This window comes from Rhinoraja longicauda, chromosome 36, assembly GCF_053455715.1.
Source record: "Rhinoraja longicauda isolate Sanriku21f chromosome 36, sRhiLon1.1, whole genome shotgun sequence".
Taxonomy (NCBI): Eukaryota; Metazoa; Chordata; class Chondrichthyes; order Rajiformes; family Arhynchobatidae; genus Rhinoraja; species Rhinoraja longicauda.
This window is the reverse complement of record NC_135988.1, coordinates 9,481,299-9,503,897: the sequence shown is the minus strand read 5'-3', so window position 1 is coordinate 9,503,897 and position 22,599 is coordinate 9,481,299. Positions and strand designations below refer to the sequence as shown.

General features: G+C 39.6%; 1 protein-coding gene across 1 annotated transcript in view; it reads left to right on the top strand.

Moving 5' to 3' along the window:
• Positions 1-22,091, top strand: part of gfpt1 (glutamine--fructose-6-phosphate transaminase 1) — a 70,505-nt gene extending 48,414 nt beyond the window's left edge. Inside the window, exons 14-19 of the mRNA XM_078429115.1 lie at positions 535-692; positions 2,640-2,754; positions 4,768-4,895; positions 15,102-15,269; positions 15,376-15,537; positions 17,440-22,091. Coding sequence (XP_078285241.1) covers positions 535-692; positions 2,640-2,754; positions 4,768-4,895; positions 15,102-15,269; positions 15,376-15,537; positions 17,440-17,484 — 776 coding nt within the window. The 3' untranslated portion in view covers positions 17,485-22,091. The remainder of the gene's footprint in view (positions 1-534; positions 693-2,639; positions 2,755-4,767; positions 4,896-15,101; positions 15,270-15,375; positions 15,538-17,439) is intronic.
• The last annotated feature ends 508 nt before the right edge of the window (positions 22,092-22,599 follow it).

Here is a 22,599-nt window from a genome sequence, read left to right as displayed (position 1 = left end):
CCAAGGCGCACAGGAGAAGGAGTGGGGTCTTCAGCTTATCAATGCTGTTTAACTTTTCCGATAGATCACAGTACCTTAACTTCATCTACGTTCCTTGGTACCATGCCTAAAACAATTACTCAGATTTTCAGATTTTATATTTTGACGTGAACCCCAATTTTTTTCAGTAGAAATCCCCCCCATTTCTGACCATTGTTGGCTTAAGTGCAATTTAATATTACTCTAAGTAGCACAACTCTATCTTTAACATTGTACTTGCTATTCCATATTCCATCAGAAGAAATAGATACCTAATTTATCTCAGTTTCCGGACATTTTAATGCTATCAATAAGATCACCTTTAATGTTAAAGCTTAAGCAAATACAAACCTGACCTTAAGAATGTACCATTTCTTTCCACCCAGAAATGCTGTTTGACCCAATGAGTTCCTCCAAAAGATTGTTTGTTGCTCCAGATTACAGCATCTGCACTCTCTTGTGTCTCCAATAATAGATGCACATTGTCTTTACCTGATTGATTTTGTTTATTTCCAGGGGAAACAGCTGACACTTTGATGGCACTGAGGTACTGTAAGGAGCGGGGAGCCCTGACTGTGGGTATTACAAACACAGTTGGCAGCTCTATCTCTCGTGAAACCGATTGTGGTGTCCATATCAACGCTGGGCCTGAAATTGGAGTTGCCAGCACAAAGGCAAGTTTTAAGAATTAATATTCTGAAAATCTTGCCTACAATAGCATCACAGATGCATAGGCTCTGACAGCAAACAAAATGTAAATTATACAGGACAGTGAAAAAGAAAAGAAAAATAAAAAACACAAAAACAAGACATTAGTTCAATAACACAATTGGATAATGTCCATGGTAGTGCAATCGACAGTCCATAGCATTCTGTTGGTGAGGTAGGATTAGGATTGTGCAGGTTGGTTCAAGAACCTAATGGTTGTAGGAAAGTAGCTGTTCCTGAACCTGGTGGTGTGGGACTTCAGGCATTTGTACCTGTTGCCTGATGGTAACACTAAGAAGAGGGCATGAACCGGATGGTGGAGATCGTTGATGATAAATGCTGCTTTCTTGAGGCAGCGCTTTGTATTGAAGCTATCAATGGTGGGGAGAGTTGTGCCAGTGATGCATCGGCCTGAGTCCACCAGTCTCTGCAACTTCTTCTGTTCCTATGCGTTTGAGTTGTCATACCAAGCCTTGTTGCAGCCAGTCGGGGTACTTTCTATAGTCCTTCTGTAGAAGTTTTAGATTATTCAAGGACATGCTGCATATCCTCAAAGTTCCAAGAAAGTAGGCACCCTGGCATGCCTTCTTCATGATTAGGTCTATGTGCTGGGACCTGGACAGATCATCCAAGATGTTCACCCCAGAAATTTGAAGTTGCTAAGCCAGAAAGATTGAGTACAATATACACAAGGATTCATGTGCGTACATCTTGTGCATTTTTATAAAACTTACTCCTTTTCCACAGCCACTAATCAGCATCGTAGATTTTAGTGGGCCCCATTTTGAAGAGTTGTCCTTTACTTCAAAACTGAATAAATATGAGTGAGAGTAAGGTTTCATAAAATTATACAATTGCAGGCACTGTACTGGAAGTTCTGGCTTGCTTTCCTGTTTCCGACACTAACAGTCTGTAAATATGGGTAAAGGAAATACCATTTATATAATCCCTAAAATTGATAAAGTATTTGTGCTAGAAATCTGTTTCTGTTTATAAGGCATAGAATGATGTCAGTTAGCTACATTTTTCTCCGTTAAAAGCACTCTGGTCACTGCTCTTTCCCTTGGAGAACGATCGTGGAAAATAACTGGAGTCTGTCAGGAGGATACGAGTAGGGTTTGTTTGGGATTTTTTTTCCCCACTGTGTTTCTGCATTAGCAATAGTCCACCCTTGTGCTTTGTGTGGGATATAAATCTGGTACATATCACTCACTACTTTCAAATTGGCCCAGAAAGCAGCAATTAGAGAATGTGTACAGAGAATGGAACAATTCAACCCTCCCCCGTGGCTGAAGTTAAACTCCGGTTGTGACGCTGATCTTACTGATAGTTTTTAATTTAAAAGTAACATCCTATCTTTAACATTCAACTTTCCTCTTAGACACACAATGTTAAGGCTTTTCATTCCAACTCAAGCAAGGCAGCAATATATATTACAATATCTTGCAAAGCAATCCCTTTATTTTGGCTTTAAAACAATGAACAAGCCTATGCAAATCTCTTTTATTAATATTGAATCAGTTCCTTTGCTTTTGCTAAAAATTAGTGTACCAATTGAGACAAATCTTGTAGTGAAGTTCCAGTGTGCCCTGGGTTATTATCCTTCATCTTTGTTATTACTTGGATGTCCATCTGTTATTTTTAATATAAGATTTACTTCAGCAGTGAATACAAGTTTAGCAGTGGAGCTAAGTATGATAAAGTTACAGAGTGATTTAGTTGCCATGGGTTTCAAGACCTCTGTATTTCTTTCATATTTCCAATCGGGAGTCAAGTAACTGATTGTGTGCATTAGAATGACCTGTGCTCTTAGTATTATTGAAATTGAGTGAAAGTGGAACTCGCTATCTTTGTGTCCTCCAATATGTTGGAACTTAACCAACAATAACTAGCACTGTCTGTTTTTCATCCAGGCTTACACCAGCCAATTTATCTCACTGGTGATGTTTGCACTGCTGATGTGTGAAGACAGAATTTCGATTCAGGAGAGGAGAAAGGAGATTATTCGGGGTCTGAAGGAACTACCAGGTAAACAAGTGGACCATTCAATGTCTAAAGTTAAATGCAAGCACCTCTGGGAACCACATCAGAAAAATAATAGCAAACACCGTCAAACAAGGCAGATTACAGAAACAGTAATTATATCAATTTCAACTTTTTCTTTTCAATTTCATCCCCTTTGCCATCATTTGACTTTCTGTGTCAACAATGGGTACATTTCCAGGATTTGCACATATTTAAAGTTTTATCTCAAATATTAAATGAGCTTTTGTAGATTTAGTAAAAGGTTTCAATTTTCAACCCTGTTGCAGAAGTCTCCTGCATCAAAGACGACAATGTCAGAAGTAAATAATAGATTGCAATTTTAAAAGCAGTTGATAGTGCAATTCCCAGCATTGTACGAACCTGTTGTGTATGATCGTAGGACTATATTAAATGAAGTATGAAACACTGGCTAAAGTGCACATTGTCGGATTGGTTTCCCCGTGTAGAAATTACAGCAGCGTTTATACATGTGCACTTTAACCACATGTGATTTTTTTCTATTACAAATCTTAAATTGTGGAGTACAGAGGCAAATAAATAAATGATGGATCTTTGTCCCAAACATTATGGAGAGCACTGTAAATATTACAACTTGGACCAGGCTAATAGTCCTCCTTTTGTGCTTTTCTGTTCTTGGCACACGCATCCAACAGCATATCCACTGATTCCTTTCAGTCCGTAGTCTATTGACATTGAATTGATTATACTTGAAAGAAGTTCCCTGCTTCATAATCCTCAGAGAAATTAAATTTATTTTCTGCTCAAATCCAAAATGGCTAACCCTATTCATGTTATTCCAGGCAGAGAAACAGTAGCTCAGAATTTATTTTGTAATTCTCTCTTAAAAGATTTAAATTAGATCAAGTTATCAGGGAGGTTGTTCATTTCATTATCTTAGATGAATTGAGCCCTCCCAACTGCAGTAAGTGAAGAAAATTTTAGATGGTATCTTACGCACGAACTGCACATGAATCTTGCTCCATTCTGTTCTTTGTGGTTTAAATATCTGGAATCAGTCACTATGAAAGCACTTGTGTGATGTAGAAACATTGGGCTAAAAAAATAGGAGATATGTAATGGTTATGAAACCGTAATCTTACCAAAAGCAACAGTGTTGAGAAGTGAACAAAAATGGAAAACTTGAACACAAGTAGCAAGTAAGCATCTTCAAGATCTCCACAAGTCAAATGATGTTCGCTTTTCATGAGAAACCTTTAATAGTTTAGTTTGGTGTATTATTGTCACTTGTACCAAGCTACAGTGAAAAGCTTTTTTTGTTGCCTGCTATCGAGTCTGTGAAAGGACTATTCATGATTACAATCAAGCTGTCCACAGTACACAGGTACAACATAAAGGGAATAATGTTTAGCGCAAGGTAAAGCTGGAAAGAAACTCTCTGAATCTGAAGGTATGTGTTTCAAACTTCAGTAGTTCGTGCTTGATGGGACAGGGGAGAAGAGGGAGTGACCAGGGAGAGAGTGATCAGAATTGGGCAAAGAGGACAAGAAAATGCCTTTGTAAAATGTTATTTACATTTGAAACAGGGATATCTCCAAAGCACTTGCTCTTTCTCTGCCTTATTTTTGATGATGTAGTTCTCTGTTCATGAGTAAATAAGGTGAAATAAATCCTACAGCACTGTCAGTAGGGCTGATGCACTGTTAACACATTACACTCTTTACACTCCTGTCTGACTGAGTATCTAATTTTATTTCTTTCCCAGCCACTATATTTTTGACCGGATTGGAATGAATGATATTGATTTCTGATAATATTGAGGCATGTTACCCAGGGACCTGTGAGATACAACTTATAGGTTGTAAAGGCAAATTCAGGATTAATCCATGATTTTGTTTGAAACCTTTTCATTGCTCTCTTTCTCTTTGTTTCTTGCTGTTTTCTGTTTTCACTCTTTTCCTGTCACTCATTATTTCTCTCTCACTTTCTTGTTCTTACCTATTTCCCTTTTTAATATTCTCCCTTTACATCTTTTAGATCTTATTAAAGAGGTCCTGGCCCTCGATGAGGAGATACAGAACTTGGCAACAGAACTGTACCAACAGAAATCTGTTCTCATCATGGGCCGTGGTTATCACTATGCCACTTGTCTGGAAGGCGCATTGGTAAGTTGGTTGATGGATTAGGGCTCGAAACAGACGAAATGAAATGATTGAAAGGGCGGCACAATGGCACAACTGGTCAAGCTGCTGTCTTTCAGCGCCAGAGACCTGCGATCAATTCTGACCTTGGGTGCTGTCAGTGTGAAGTTTGCACGTTCTTCCTGTGACCATGTGGGTTTCCTCCGGGAGCTCCGGTTTCCTCCCACACCCCAAAGTCTGCGGGCTTGAAGGTTAATTGGCCTCTGTAAGTTGTCCTCAGTGTGCAGGAAGTGGATGACAGACTTCAGTGACAGACTCCTTCACCCCAAGTGCGTGAAGGAGAGATATAGGAGGTCCTTCCTTCCCGCTGCTGTGAGACTGTACAACCAGCACTGCTCCCAGCAGACGAGTCAACAATAAGAGCTAAGAACACACCGAAAGCTGATGACAATTTATGTATCTTTTATTTATAATGAATGATCTGTTGCTATCCACTTTGCTGCTGCAACACTAAATTTCCCCGGTGTGGGACGAATAAAGGAATATATTATTACGAAAAGTAGGATAACATAGAACTAGTGTGAATGGGTAGAGGTATTGTCGGCTTAGACTCGGTGAACCGAAGGGCATGTTTCCCTGCTGTATCTTTCAATTAATAAGTCAAAGAATGCATCACTAGGTTCATAGTTTCACAGTTACAGAGCAGACACCTTAATTCACTGTCTCAGTTTTTAAATATTTTCGTTTATGATTTTGGCAGATGTTCATGTTTCAAAGTTTTAAAGGTGAAGAAATGTGAAAAGAAGCCAGACAACTCAAATGGCTAATAACAATCTCCTCACACTCATGCACATCTGGAGACACGTAACCAGGCCACTCCATAAAATTAATTTAAAATAATTTCACACTGTTTAGAAATTATCTATTTGAAATAACAAATGTACTTTTTGTAAATGTGTTGAATACTGTCAGCCTTTTGTCTCCAATAAACAGCCACGAGAGCACCCTGGCAATTCTGTTTGCCAGTATATCTCCAGTCTGTGTGCAGACACAGCTTGCTTTGATATCGGCAATAATGTGGAATGGGCTGTTCCGTGCCGCCGCTCAGTGTAGTCAAGAGTGTTTAATAGACAATAGACAATAGGTGCAGGAGGAGGCCATTCGGCCCTTCGAGCCAGCACCGCCATTCAATGTGATCATGGCTGATCATTCTCAATCAGTACCCTGTTCCTGCCTTCTTCCCATACCCCCTGACTCCAATATCCTTAAGAGCTCTATCCAGCTCTCTCTTGAATGCATTCAGAGAATTGGCCTCCACTGCCTTCTGAGGCAGAGAATTCCACAGATTCACAACTCTCTGACTGAAAAAAATCATAATTGTCATATGTACTGAAACAGAACAATGAAATTCTTACTTGCAACAGCACAACAGGCTTATAAACACTGTACTTCATAACTAACATAATAAACAAACAAAAAATAAGTTCAATAAATTAAAAAAACAGTAGGGTGAAAAACAAAACAAACGCCCAAAGTCACTAGTGCAACCAAGACGGTTCATAATTTGGTTTTTATAGTGTACAATAGCCTAATGGTTGTTTGGGAGAAGCTGTTGTGTAGTGTTGTAACAACCAGTTTGATAATGGAAGAACTAAAATGAACCATTATCTAGATAAGATGAGAGTCTGAAGAAAGGTCTTGACCCAAAACGTCACCTATCCATGTTCTCCAGACATGTTGCCTGACCTGCTGAGTTACCCCAGCACTTTGCGTCCTTTTGACGTGTAGATCAAACAGGTTATTTAGCCTATGTATTTGAGGCAATACTGACTGTTTAGTTGTAGCTAAGTACTTTAATTCTATTTTCTTTGCGTTTCCTCTTTTATATTCTTCCAACTTGACAAATTTACCAAGTTCCCTAAATGATGTCAGTTTTAAATGATGAATGAAGTTGTACTGGATACATGACTGATCAGTTTATATTTGGGAGTGTCAGGACTTGTTAGCATTTTTCCAAGAATATATATTGTACATGGCATTTGTGCATTGTTTCCAGACCATCTTTAGCAGTGCTCCCTCAAAACAGGGAAGAAAGAGCTTCCTATATTTGATAGCAGTTTATTCACAAATAAATAGAAATAATCCTTGCAGTTTGTGAATTATATGAAGTGTTTCAATGTGAGTGGCTTGCAATGCAAGCTTAATATTTTCTGTATTCCCCCTACCCCTCCTCCTTTACTGGGTTGTAATACAGTCTGGGTTAGGGGAGCAGATCTCTGGCAAGTTGTAGAAGCTGTAATCAAATGCAAGAGCGCATACAATGACTGCCTTGTTTGGGAACTGCCTGTGGATGTTGAAGCTGGAACAGATCTCACAACAAGGAAGGTAATGTCAAAACTCATAATAAAAAAACTAGTCTCTAGTCTTACAATGAGAACTTGTGTGGACAATAATTACTGAGCAAATAACATAGCGCTCAATGAGGCCCAGGCAGACAGCCCAACATGACTAGTGGAAGCATGCAGCAGTCCACAGTGCACCATACACACCCGTATTTAAGTAGTTCAGGCAGGAAGAGGGGTTAAATCAAGAAAATATCATTACTGTTTCATGGTGTTTTAGTTGTAAGTGATCGTAGGAAGAGCCTGTCACATACCACTTTTTTTTTGCCAGAGAGTTACAGAGAGCACACTTTCAAAAATAAACTCAACTAAGGCCCTCATACATGTGTAGGAAGGAACTGCAGATGCTGGTGTACACCAGTGATAAACACAAAATGCTGGAGTAACTCAGCGGGACATGCAGCATTTCTGGAGAGAAGGAATGGGTAACGTTTTAGGTCAAGGCTCTTCATATATTTGTGGTCATCATGGCAACAACCATGGCCTTTGTGCTTCCCCCTAGGGGCAGTGCACTAGCTCAGTATGTCGTCCAGATGTCTCAGCTCCAGCGGCCCGTGTTCAATCCTGACCTGTATGTGTGTGTGTAGAGTTGCATGTCTCCCTTTGACCGTGTAGTTTTCCTGAGTGCTCCAGTTTCCTCTTGCATCTTAAAGATAGGTTGTTTTGTAGATTAATTATTTGCTGTAAATTACCCCTGGTGTAAGTGGATCAAGGTGTGGTTGATGGACATTTGAGAGAAAGTAGCTTGCAGAAATAAATGAGGGAGTGGGATTCTTTTGAGATTGGCATAGACTTGATGGGCCTAATGGCCTTTTCCCATGCCATGAGGGTAAATAAGAAATAATGCCAGGGAAATAACAGCACTTTAAATGCATCCTCCAGGATATTGATCGGATATGTCGCACCTAACCATTTGTCCTGTGTTGGTCAATAATTAGTCAAAACTAGGGTTACAGGTGTGATCTGTTGGAGGTGGGTTTTCTTCTGATTCTTCTATTTGTGTCCGCAACAATGAATGTCACTTCACGGTCAAAATGCATTCAAACATTGTACTTATTGCTGTTTCTTTTAGAGAATTTTTTAACAAAATTTGAAGTCTTTGCTGTTACGGTAGGATTACAATGATAATAAATAATCGACCTGACAGCCACTACCTTTTAAGACAACACATTACAACAATACATTAGCAGTTATTTTTTATTTTCTAAAATTACATTGGTGAATTGGGAATGGAGAAACTTGCAGTATATGTACACATCTTTGATGTAAACATCTTTTAAAGATGTACATGTTGTTTAAAGTGGTAAACTAAGAAGGCTGCAAATAAACTATGCAGGATTCATTATCATTTTGGGACATCATATCAGTAAAGAAGTGTGATAAACCTTTGTAGTTCACTAGAAAGACGTCATTTGGATTATTAAAAATAGGTAGATTTTAGTGATCTGCATTAATTAAAAGCGTAAAGTTAAATAATATTAAGAAAACAACAGCCACTTACTTGCTTTTACTTGTTCAGTTACGCGCAATAACTCTATTTAAATACCTGGAGTCATGTTATATATAACAGACATGGTTGGCATAGGCTGAAGGAATCCTTGGTTCAGGTAATTTGTGCTCTGCTCCTGGACTCAGTGCTAAGTCAGCAGAAGAGCAGGGGTTTTTGGTGCTGTAACCTAACCTTGAGCTAATTTCTGACTTCCACACTGCAAAACAAAGTTGTGGATATCAGAGGCACAAAGAGCAACTCGCTGGTGAATTTCTTTCGAACCACTAGAATAAAATGTTTAAGGCTTTGTGTCCCAATCTGGGCATCACATGGTTGGAAGGAAGCAATCACTTTGTGATAAAGATGCAGAAGAGATTTGCTTGAAAGATAGAAATGGGAAAGTAAATGCGTGGAGAGGCTGTGGATGCTTGGGTTGTTCTCAAAGCAGCGAAGGCTAAAGAGAAATACAATAGAGAAAGAGGAGTTCAAAAGGTTTTTTGATTAATTAATTTAGAGAAATGTGTCACTTCCGGAGGAGGTCACTTGAGGGTACAGTGCCCAACAGCTATTCAAGAGACAGGAAACTGCAGATGCTGAAATGAGTAAAATCAAAATACTGGAGGAACTCAGAGGGTCAGACAGCATCTGTGGAGGGAATGGACAGTTGAGGTTTTGTGTTAGGACCCATCTTCAGAACTATTAATCAACCCCTTAATAAGGACCAGCACAAAGATAGTTAACCAAAGATCCAGTAGAAATAAATATATTTTAATCGATACGTTGTTAGGTTTTGGACTGCAATGTTGTAAAAGGCAGTGGCAATCAGGTCGCGTTTATTGTCATAGGTCCAAGGATGGTGAGCTAAAACGTCGATAATAATCTGGCTTGCTTCTGCATTTTGGACCCAAAAACATAAATTAAACAAGACTGAAAAATAATTTATTTTTGTGTCCACGATGTGGCAGCTGCAGTCCAAGATGCAACACTGCAAAGAAAAAAGGACATTAGTACAAAACATAGTTCGGAATAAACACAAACTTGTCCATGATGGTCCAAGGGATCTATAATGTTCCGTTGCTGCAGTAGGATTGGGGTTGTGTGGTTAATCAATTAATAGGGAATTAGATAAATACCAGAAGGGGGTAACTAGAGCTGTGAGCAGTCACTCGGTAAAAATGATCAAATAATCAGAGAGCATTGCCAAGGAATTGACGAAAAACAATGGGTTGCAAGCCCGATTTCTATGATTTTAACGGTAACAATTTCATGCATAGCAATGCTACAAGTAAGAGCACATTAAATCTAAAATGGGCGATTCAGCTGAGGTTAATTTGCAGGTGTGTGCAGGCCACGTCCATGCAGAAGTGTATTTTGGCTCAAGAAAGCTATTACTGAAGTGTGATTTGTAAGCATTATGTCTTGGCCCTTACTGAGATTCACACATATGTAAACAAAGATGATCTGTTCAATTCATCCTAATAGATGTTTCCTGACTGTGCAAATGGAATAAAAACACATGCGATTTGGGAAAAAAAGAAAGAAATGCCAAGAAAATGGGATTTGTAAACCAAATTGTAATGGAAAATGGCATTGCACAATGGGAAGTGCAAATTAATAACAAGTTGTTGAGGATGGTATTGTTTCTTAGTGATGGCACAGACCTTATCATTTGTTCGGTAAAGTTAAACCTGGCCTAAAAAAAAATCAAATTATACATTCTTCTAAGTATCAGGTTGTTTGCATTTTGTACAGTACTTATTAAGAGGTTCATTAATAGCTGATGTGTGCTTTGGCCTGAAATGGATATTTCGATTCAATGGAAGTAAAAATTTGTAATAACATTGTGTCCTCAATATTACTAAAAATCTGTTTTTTATTGCATGTAGATTATTAAACAATATTTGAGATGAGTCGTACAAAGAAATCGTTCAAAGAGCCAGCACAAGCATTGTGGTCCAAGTGGACACCTGTGTAGTATTATTCTGCTGTGGTTCTTGAAGTTAAGAATGTAAGAGATGCACATGCTGTAACCCGTTTGTATATCAAAGGTTAGAAACAAAGAACTGTAGATGCTGGTTAATACACAAAAGGACACAAAGTGCTGGAGTAACTCAGCAGGTCAGTCAACATCTTTGGAGAACATGGATAGGTGACTTTTGGGTCGAGACCCTTCTTCAGACCTGCTGAGTTACTCCAGCACTTTGTGTCCTTTTGAATATTTGAAAGGTTAATCATTCACGTGGCGTGGACATTACTGGCGTTGCCCTTTCCTGTTTGCCCCTGAACTTAGGAGGCAGTGAAGAGTACATTGGTCTGGAGTCATATATCGCCGAGAATTTGTTTTCTGAAGGACATTAATGAACTAATTGTGTTTGTGACAGTTTGTTTACAAAGATTAACATTTTTTCTTTTTCATAATTATTTAATTAGAGTTCTGGGATTCAGTAACATCTCTCTAGATTAATGGTGTAGAAATATGGCTTTTAGTCTTGTAACAAGCATTATCTGCGCCACACAATTATAATGTTTGGATGAACTGTTTAGATTTTCTTTGCAGTGCCAAGTTTTCATTAATCCTTACTGTTCCAATCTCACGTCATACAATCATGATTTAGCATTAGTTGGTTTTGTGCCATAATAGAAGCCTTGTATCATGCGTACAGTTAATCTGCTGGAGTAAATTATCTGCATGGAAGAAAATGTTATGTGATCTAGGTTGTAAAGCTATAAATTTCAAGAAGCTATTGGAACATTTTCCATTCTAGACAGAACTGGAATAATTTTTATCTGAACTAAAGTTCATGCATAATAACAAATTTTGTACAAAAAAAGCAGAAAACATTGCAGGACATTTTACTAAAAATTAAAATGAGGCAGCATTTGCTTTTGCTGGATACCTAAATACTTGCTATCCACGCTGTCATTTGTAAGGGCAGCATGGTGAGTGACACAGCTCGTAGAGGTGCTGCCTCGTAGTGCCAGAGACCCACGTTCAATCATGACCTCGGGTGCTGTCTGTGCGTCGGTTTCCTCCAGGTGTTTTAGGTTCCTCCCACATCCCAAAGACTTGCGGGGTTTGTTAGTTAATCGGTCTCTAAAAATTGCCCTAATGTGAATGGTGTGGATGAGAAAGTCGGATAATATAGAACTAATGTGAATGGGTGATTGATGGTCAGCATGGACTTGGTGGTCAGCATGGACTTGCCCTATTTCAATGCTAGATCCTTAAACTAAACTAAAATCCTGATTGACCGCAGATTAACATATTCAACCCCACATTTTATTTCTTTTGGAAGTTCATTTGTTGGTTCAAATTGAGCTATTTGAAATCCACATAGAAACAGGCCTTTGGCCCATCAGTCCGTGCCGACTAACAATCACCTGTTCACATTCGTTCTATCTTACACACTAGGGCCAATTTACAAAGCTATTAACCTACAAACCTACATGTCTTTGGAGTGTGGGAGGAAACCGGTGCACCCAGAGGAAATCCAGGAGGTCACAGGGAGAATAATAATAATAATATTCATTTATTGTCGTTGCAACAAGTACAACGAAATTTAAAAAAAAATAGCAATCCTGACGGTGCGTAAAAACATATATGCAATAAATGTAAACAAGTAAATACCAATATATTAAATACAAAAGTTTTAACAGTGTGACCTATTGCAGAAAGTAGTGTTCAGTTCTCGTATGGCCCTGGGGTAAAAACTGTTCTTGAGTCTGTTTGTTCGGGATTTGATCGACCTGAAACGTCGACCAGAGGGCAGAAGAACAAACAGACGGTGGCTGGGGTGGGATGGGTCTTTTATTATTTTTCCTGCTCTACTGAGGCAGCGCAGGCTGAACAGGTGCTCCAGGGAGGGCAGTGAGCAGCCGATGATCTTCTGGGCCGTCGTGATGACCCTCTGAAGGGCCTTCCTGTCCTTTTCTGAGCAGCTGGCATACCATGTGGTTATACAGTATGCCAGCACACTCTCGATGGAGCAGCGATAGAAGGACATCATGAGCTTCTCCTGCAGGTTGGGCTTCCTGAGGATCCTCAGGAAGTGGAGTCTCTGCTGTGCCTTCTTCACTGTGGTAATGGTGTTGGTAGACCAGGTAAGATCCTCTGCGATGTGCGTACCCAGGAACGTGAAAGCGGGTACCCTTTCCACACAGACCCCATTGATGTAGAGTGGGTCGTGTTCTGCACTGGTTTTCCTGTAGTCTATTATAACGTACAAACTCCGTACAGATAGCACCCATATTCAGGATTGAACCTGTGTCTCTGGTGCTATAAAGCAGCAACTCTACTGCTGTGCCACCCTTGTGCAAATGACCCCCACTCTTCATTTTGAGTATCCAACTGATGCTGGAAAAGCTTATTTGGGTGTGACTGAAGGGCTAGTTGGGAACAGTGTGCAAGAAAGCCATCGTCTTCAGAGAGGAGATAAAGCTCGATGCAAAATAAAATTACTATTTAGATATAAATAGCAATACTTTTGATAGTTTCATCAAACGTGTTAACTGAAACTACAATTACACCAGATGAATACATTCTAAAACTGTTGGCAACAGCAGTCATCTTTCATGGCCAGACAGTCTCTGACAGCTGAAGGCATTTTAATTCCCTTGGGTGAGGAAATTATTATTTACAAAGCTGTAGTTCTGCTTTACAGGCCATTCCTCAAAAATTAAGTGGGGAAAATTAAAAGCAAAATGTTACTTCCGCAGACGATAATTAACCTACTTGCTGCTTGTATGCTGCATGATCCCACTTGAGTGGCCTCCGCTGCCATCAATTAGACAAAGCACCATCTGAAATGAATCATTATTGTGGCACCAGAGGTCATGAATTCTGACTGCATGCAGAGAAAGTCAATTGGAGCCATGTGTGAAGGAAGTGAAGAGTTTGAACCTTGCATTTTGTGTTCAAAATGTAAAATTTTAATGCCCATATCTATCCATGCATAACCAAACGTTCAACCAGCAAAATCTCTGAAAACAATAGCATCGATTTGACCAGAAATTGAATCCTATCTCTAAATTTTCCTGCAAATAAGTTGCTGTGATCCAGACTTGCAACAAGAGTGGGAATAGCATTCAAGTTGGCTTTTGAGGTGGTTGGTGATAGACGTCAGCTCTCGATAACTGGCTGCCGCTCACTAAATGCTCGATGAAGCATTTGTATCTCAGTTGTGATTTCCCAAAATCTGGGTTACATCAGTAGGGTTTGAGCCTTAAAGATAGGATTTATCATTCAAGAAAATAAAACTTGAAAATAGCAACCTTTCAGACTGAAAACTAAATTGTAGCCTTGCGAGATTATCGCATGGGCCCTAAAGGAGAAAGGATTTTGTTTAGAGGAAGCTGCAATTATTTCCTTTGAGGTACTATCAGATGCACAGCTAGGTTACTGACCTAAAACGCACTCCCTTATTTGATCAAGGTTCAGATCTGCGATAGTCTCAGTGAAAGCAAACTTCCCTGTCCTGAGGTTGTTCAGATGATATGAAGATTGGTTTACCTATTGATGGGCCGCGAAGGGGATTCCTCCTGTGAGATTTGGCGGACAAGTATTTTCACTCTGGCAACAAACCAACTGACAAGAGAATTGCAGGAAAGATTATGTTTAAAATATTTTAGTTTGTAGTAGCAGATTTCATCCAGAGGTGCAACAGCTAATGTGGGGATGGACATGATAAACTTATCGTTTGCCCTGGTTAACCAAAACTCTGCTGGGGAAATGGTTTCAGTGAGATGAAAGAAGTGGCTTGCCGTACAAGTGGAAGCAAATGAGTTAGAACAACAAACTTAAAGGCTCCATGATTTAAAGCAAATAATTGAAAGTTGGAAAGTTTGAGGTAGGTGAACGCCTTGATTTGTATACAAAATAGAATCATATCATTGTTTAGCTTAGTTTTGAGATACAGTGTGGAACCAGGCCCTTCGGCCCACCGAGTGTGCCGACCAACAATTCCTGTGTACTAGCACTATCCTACGCACAAGGGACTATTTACAATTTTTACCGAAGCCAAAGTAACCTACAAATCGGTATGTCTTTGAAGCGTGTGGGGAAACTGGAGCACCCGGGTAAAATCCACGCGGTCATGGGGAGAACGTACAAACTGTACAGACAGCACCCATTGTCAGGATCGAACCCAAGGCTCCGGCCCTTTAAGGCAGAAACTCTACCGTCGCGCCTCCGTGCTGCCCGTTGTTATAGCACAAGCTATTTGCCCCATGAAGTCACTGCGGGCTTTTAGAGTAATCTGGTTTGTTGCTCTCTTTGGCTTTTTGCCAGAATATCTGCAAATTTTAAATTTAAGGTAATTGTATCTAAAATTATTTTCACAGAAAATCAAAGAGATCACATACATGCATTCAGAAGGTATCCTGGCTGGAGAGCTGAAGCATGGACCTTTGGCCCTGGTGGACAAATTAATGCCAGTGATCATGGTGATTATGAGGGACCACACCTACACCAAGTGCCAAAACGCTCTGCAACAAGTCGTGGCACGGCAGGTACAGTGTTAATTGAGTTGTCTCAATTTAGTTTGCAAGATCTTTTCACAATGCAGGATACCACTAAGTTGAGTTTGTTCCATTTGTGACTATGTTACTCTTTCAGGGTCGACCAGTGGTTATCTGCGACAGGGATGATTATGAGACCATAAAGAGCGTTAACCGGGTAATTAGAGTGCCTCACACAGTGGATTGTCTGCAGGGGATCCTCAGTGTCATCCCACTTCAGCTGCTCTCCTTCCATCTTGCTGTGCTGCGAGGATTTGATGTGAGTACATGATTATGGTGTTTGAAATCCAATTCCCTTGCACTTGTGATGTAACCGCAACGTGTACGGGGTGGCATTGTGGCACAATGCCTTACAGGATCAGGGACCCGGGTTCGATCCTGACTACAGTCGAGCGACCCGAAACGTCACCCACTCCTTCTCTCCTGAGATGCTGCCTTACCCGCTCCAGCATTTTGTGATACCTTCTCTTAGTGTACAGGGTGATCGCTGGTCAGCGTGGACTCAGTACGCTAAAGGGCCTGTTTTTGCACTGTATCTATAAAGTCTAAAGTAAAGTCTAAACCTTCCTAAAGCATGTGAAATTCAAATGCTGGAAGGGAAGACACAAATGTCTGGGCCCTGAAATAATGTTGTAACATACTTAAAGAGCATACTAAGTAGCTCCACCACTAACCACCATTAGTTCCGCAGTAGCACCAGTATGATCGTGAAGATGATAATCTAGTTATTCTCAATGGATTATTTAAATTGGTTACTACATTCACTGAAATAACAGAGGAGTCAAACATATTGAGTTATCACCCCCAGCTCGCCCACTTGAAATGTCAGCTCCATAAAGGGGAAAGAATAATCTAACATAAAAGTCAAGTGTGACGATCTTAAATAATAACTGAAAATGCTGTGAATACACAGCATGTCGGTCAGCATCTAATAGAAGAGTAATTTCCTCATTAGAACGAAACACCTGTGAGAAGTTATGGCTGAATTGTTGAGAATCTCTTTCTATTTCGTGTGTTGCTCCTGCCTGTATAATTTTAAGTATTTTTCTATTTGATTTGTGTTTTAAAATTTTAATATTGTGTGAATTTATTTTTTTCTTCACTTGGTTGCAACCAAGGTTGTTGGTTAATGGCTGTGGGTGGGGGCATCTCTGGGGCAAAACAGCTGTCCTCCTGTCTGTATAATGATTATCAGTACCACCCATTGTGGGCTGCTCTTTGAGATGTTGAAGCAAGAATAAAGTACAGTATTTCTCAAATACAGAGGATTAAAAAGAAAAGCAGCAGCTGATTTAACAACTCTTGTATCATTTGATATCATAAATATTAATTTGCTAATCCCCAAATCCCAAATCAAAGAGATGCTTTCAAGTGAGCAGGATGTATGACAATGCAACTGTGATTAGTGATATTGCCGATAAAATGAGCAGGATTCCCACCCTAATTGCTGCCCAACATTCTTTACATCAAGGTGTTGTTATGTGCAGTCACCTGACATCAGGCCATCAGGTAGGTCTGAAGAAGGGTCCCGATCTGAAATGTCACCTGCCCTTTTTCTCCAGAGACGCTGCCTGTTCCGCCAACATGGCACTTTATGTCTATCTTTGACGTCAGGCCTTGTTTGTTCAGTACCATGCGATGGAAAACATGTAGATTATTTAGATTTTTACTTTAGACTTTAGAGATGTAGCACAGATTCAAGCTGTTCATCTCACCGAGTCCACGCCGGCCAGCAATCATCCCGTACACTAACACTACCTCACACGGTAGGGACAATTTACAATTTTTACCAAAGCCAATTAACCTACAAACCTGTACATCTTTGGAGTGTGGGAGAAAACTGGAGCACTGGAGAAAACCCATGTGATCACAGGGAGAACGTACAAACTCCATACAGACAGCACCAGTAGTCAGGATCGAACCCGGGTCTCTGGCACTGTAAGGCAGCAGCTTTATCCCTGCGCCAGTGTGCAGCCTCTGTTGGGTCTAAAGTTGTTTCTTGGGTGTGGATTAGAACGGTTCCAGAGAATGTGAAACAGCATCAGAGCCAGTGATGACAAAAACTGTCAGTGTGAGGTGGGGAGGGAGAGGAAATGTAGACTATGGTAAGAGGGCCCTCCAATGGAACAAATCACTAATCACATTTTATTCTTTCCTAAAGGTTGACTGTCCCCGAAACCTGGCCAAGTCGGTGACAGTGGAGTGACACAAAGCTGCGGAATCCATGTGAAAGGCAGAAGGCCAAAACATTTTATAACGGGAACATACTTAACTTTTTTTTAAATATATATTTTAAGAAGTACATTCACCCACTGGGATAGATCTTTCTATTTTATATTTAGTGTAGTACAATTACAGTGGGCTAGGTCCATTCCTCCATTATTAGATCTAGAGGGAAAACTTTCGCAGTAGGGCTTTTTTCTATATTTTATTTTGTGCATTTTGTTTTATCTATATTGATTAGTCTGTGTTGAGATTGGGTCTAAAATCAAGATTTAATTTGGTCCTTGTCATTTTTTAGTCTACTGGGCACTGAACACTGATCTCTATTTGCCGAAACTGTTCCACATGAGTGTTGCAACTTTTCCTTTGGACCAATTATTCACTGAGATCACAAAAGGAAGCATGTGTCTGTGAACTGAAGTATGGATTCTGGGGGTGATTGGGACTCAGTTTGCTTCGCACGTTGGGATGGGAGGTGAACCCTTGCATTACCATGTGCTGTTGCAACTCAGCAGGTCAGTCAGCATCTGTGGAAGGAATGCAGAGGCAACATTTCGGATCGGGGCCCTTCTTCAGATGGCTGCCTGACCCACTGAGATCCTCCGGCACCTTGTGCTTTATGCAAGAGTCAAGCATCTGCAGTTCCTTGAGCCTCTTGTCTTTTCTTCCCTGGCCTGTGCACAGACTAATGGAGCAAGAATGGAGAGGAGCTTATTTTGAAAATTTAATGTTGAAAATCATGTCACACAGTCTGGATTGAGAGAACCATGGGATGTCACAAATTCCTTATTTTGCAAATCAGTATCTCTTTAATTGAAAATTGTAATTTGTTTTTTTCTTTCTTTCCCTTGCTGTCCATTTTGTTGCTCTCTTGAGAACCTTAAAACACATGTCACCAAAAAAGATATCCTAGATCCTAAATTACTCGTTTCCTTCAAGTCAATGTGATGGCTAGTTCCTATAGCTTTGCAGGTATTTAAAAGGGTTTTGCTTCAATGATTCGCAATGATTCCAATTGCAACTAATGTGGAACATTCAAAGAGGAAATTGTCCATCTGAAAGAACAGGAAATAGGGATTTTGTAGTTAACAGACCTCACTCTTGAAAATGACAGGAGCTGTTTTGAGGTATTTAGGCAGCTCACTCACTTGCACTTTTCCCAACCATACTTTAATATTTTCCTTCAAAATGTCGAGAGAAACACAAATGTTTAAAAAAACTGACCAATGATTGTTTAGGCTAAGCTGGGACCCCATTGTATGAATGCTACAATATTTATGATGGCTTAATACTTTATACTGTGATTTTGTTTATTTAATGCTATCTTCAATGAATTTAAAGCTTGTGGGACAGAGTGTGTCGTAGTCTATGGAGGCCCATGGCCTCCCTTTGGAAATGTGAGTCAGTAAAAATACAAATAGTTGAAAATCAGATGATGGCAAGCTTTTACAATCACTTTAATATTAAACTTTGTCCAAGGATGTTCTTGCCTGTCTCCTTGGATAAGTGATGCTTTTATAATTATGTGTATTATGAACACATGGAGTCAGTTTATTCTGAAACATGCTTGTCTTCTGACCGTAGCCGCTTAATTACAGTATGATTGAAATGCATGGAGAATTTCAGAGTCCAGTATGGAGCATTCTGACATGATGCAAACAGGCATTGCTTCTGGACCTGCCCTTTCCAATCAATGCTTTGTAATGGCTTTATAACATATCACTTAAAACTGGAAAAAATGAAGGAAAATATAGTAGTATTGTACTTTAATGTAAATATGCAAACCCAAGTTTTTGACCTCTGAATCAGTTGTGGACCTGACACCACTGGATCTACTGCACATTTGTACAAGAGCTGTAAAACTTGTCCACACCCCACACATTGTTTGATTTGTCGTGACTCATCTGAATGATGGGGGGACAATGGAAAGGAATCTAAGAATAATTTTCCTATCGCCTTGTCCAGCTCATCACCGCCCCTACCCAGCATTCGCCTGTATATTTTAGGCTGTGTGTTCACCTCTTTGTGAGTTTATTCATCCTCAGTGTAGCATGGAGTAAATCTGGGGCCCTGGTCTGGGAATGGATTGTGGGCAAGCATTGTAATAACTGGATCATTTCAAGTGTTTACTAAGCTAGCCTACAATCCAAAATGTTGTAATGTTACCTGTGCACTTGATCGTGTTTAACAGTCCCCCCATCTCCATACCCTGTTACACTTTCCTAGTTGAGAAACAGAGTGGAGACAGATGCTCCTTCACATTCAGCTTGAATGACATTGAATTCCAGCTGCAAAGATAATGGGGATTCAATAGACACTGGGGTCTGATGCAGTTCAACCATCTTTTAAGAAATCAGCTTGTCTGGTGTTGGAACTTTGATTGTAGAGCACAGTGACTGCGGTGATGTTAGGAGCAACATCATCCTCCCAGAATGTATGGTGGATTGTAAAATGCAGAATAAACATAAGCATTGAACCAAAATGAATCATATTAACCACAACAATCACAATTTCTAATAGAATAACAAAAGACATTCGCAAAGTTTTATATATAGATAACTTTCAAGATTGGCATTGTTTATAGTCAGAGAAATTATGAGAAGCCTTATTAGCACAATACATACAGCAGTAGTTTGGGACAAATAGACGATGCAAAAACAATTGGTTAATCCACAGGCTCCCCCATTTCCAGTCCCCAAGCAATGTCAAGGTGATGAAGGAGATTGATTAAGTTTGAATATCAATGCATAGTCTGGGGGGTTGTGTGTGTGTATTCTGATTACTATGTATAAACGTTCTAAATCTAAACACATAAAATAATATGAGAATAATATTTACACTTTGTTTTAATTATTTAAGAAACGTAGTTCCTCTTTTTTATGCTGTGTTGTCAGTGTTAAGAAAGCAGTGGTACTGTTATGAAGGCAGGCAGCCACAGCACTGATGGTCAGTGGTTGACAGGTTGTTTCGAGAATACATGGCTGTGAAAATAATGAGTATGGCAATGTACCGTCAAGGATTTGTGTGTGTCTACGTGCAACTTATTTTCTGGGTTCAATTCCCCTGCTGCATCATGATGTAATTAACCTGAAAGGTCAGTGTGCATTGTCAGCCATGGCAAGTTGATTTTTCATTGTCTGCTACCTCCGTTTCCACTGTACAGTAAGACGTCAGACCAGGATGGTGTAAATGAAGCACATTTCAATCAGCAGCCCCACCCAATTCCACAACTCCTTCAGGACAAAAGCCAAATTATGACCTTTTATTTGACTACTCCTTCAATCTTTCAAATTGCAATGGTATTCTTCAGAACAATGAAAGTATTTCTACCGACTCTGCATCATTAAGCAAATATCACCAAAGGCTGCTATTTAAGGCATTGTTGGGAAATTGAATGGTTGTGTAGATTTCGGTCATTGTAGAGCATTTAACACATAGCTGTCATTTGTTCTGCTCTTGTCTAAGAGAATAGGCTAGGCAATCATGTTCTGCACTGATGATTATTACCAAAAATATGTTGAATGTTCAAACACTGCATTTTAGTAAATTGTCAGCATATTTTTACAGGTAAATTCCTGAGGTTTATACATTCCTACTTTACCATGGAAATCTTATTAAATGCAGCTTGTGAGGTCTGAGTTGGTGTGTCTCTAACATTACTGCACATACTTGGCCAATAAACTTATTCATTCATTCATTCATTCATTATAAAACTGCCCCTAATTTGCACTGGAGCTCCTGTGCATTTTAGATAGCAGGATCTTTAGTATGGGAAATGTCATACAAACGCACTAGACACATGAGTACTCATGAGATTTAAATGGTTCATGCCATTGGGAAAGAGTGAAGAGGGCCCTTCTCTGCATTCTGTTATAATGCCTTGCATAGGAGTACTTAACACTAGTTGACGTGGAGGGATTGCCAATCACCAATAACAATATTACTCATATTGATAAGTTCCAAGAGTCTTATAAATCCCTTGTTTTTGCCACAGGTTTAAAACGCCTTGTCGAATTGTCTACAGAAAGCAACTCAATGAGTTCACTGCACAATGCGTCCATTGGGGCAGAATCTATAATGCCTGTCTATTTTTCATGAATGCTGTTTCTCAACAGCCTTTTTACTCTTCTACTTTCGAGGTGGAATTAGAAGTCAGAATCCTGGGACCGGGGGCTGTATTCCTAAGGAAATCAAGGCACAAATATTCATAAACTTCTCACTTAATGCACCCCAGCAGATGAAAAAAACATATCAGTGAAGGAATTAATAAAACTTTAAATGAAAATGACTCCATCAGTATTGGTACACCTTATCAATTAGCTTTTGTGCCAACCTGCCCAAAAATCTGTGTATTGCACATTAACAAATGATTAAGAATGGAGTACCTTTTGACTCTAGCTTTGTGTAGCTGCTCTGTAAGAAGGTACCCTGCTTGTTTTAAACTGAATGGAATGATAGAATCCTGTTTGCTAATCTGGTTCGTCTCAGTCAACTGTCTTGGTGATCAGCTCCTGCAGAAACTGCTTATGCCAACTAAGATCTTTTCAGTGTGCACCATTGACTGTTTGTATGATTTTCAATAAAAGTACATGTAGATATTTTCAAGAGTACCTTTAAGCAGCTCTGTGCCATTTTCTTTACAACTACAAACATGATCCAGTTGAGCCAGAGATTGTTTAAGGAGACGTCAAAGATCTGTCTCGTCATCTAGGGGTTGTATTGATCTTTTTTTTTACAGTGCCTTTGCTGGCCTGCTGTCTACATCTTGTGTCAACTCAATTTAATTTTTCACCCATACTGATTGTGTTAACAGTTTGAGCACATTTGATTCCCCTCTGAAGCACAATGTAAAGATGCCAATGATCTGGCACATAATAGCTGTTAGATCGAAATAGGAATATATCAAGGGTAAATTATTTAACACAACTAGCAGCCAGCATCAGCAGGGTGTTTTGGTACAAGAGAAGGTGGTTTAAATGTTTGGTTCCACTTTTAATTTTTTGACTTGCAATTTCAACTAAAATCCATAATGCAAAGGTTGGGAGTAGATGTTAATTTTTAATGCACTAGATACTCCCATTAATGTAAGCCAGTATTT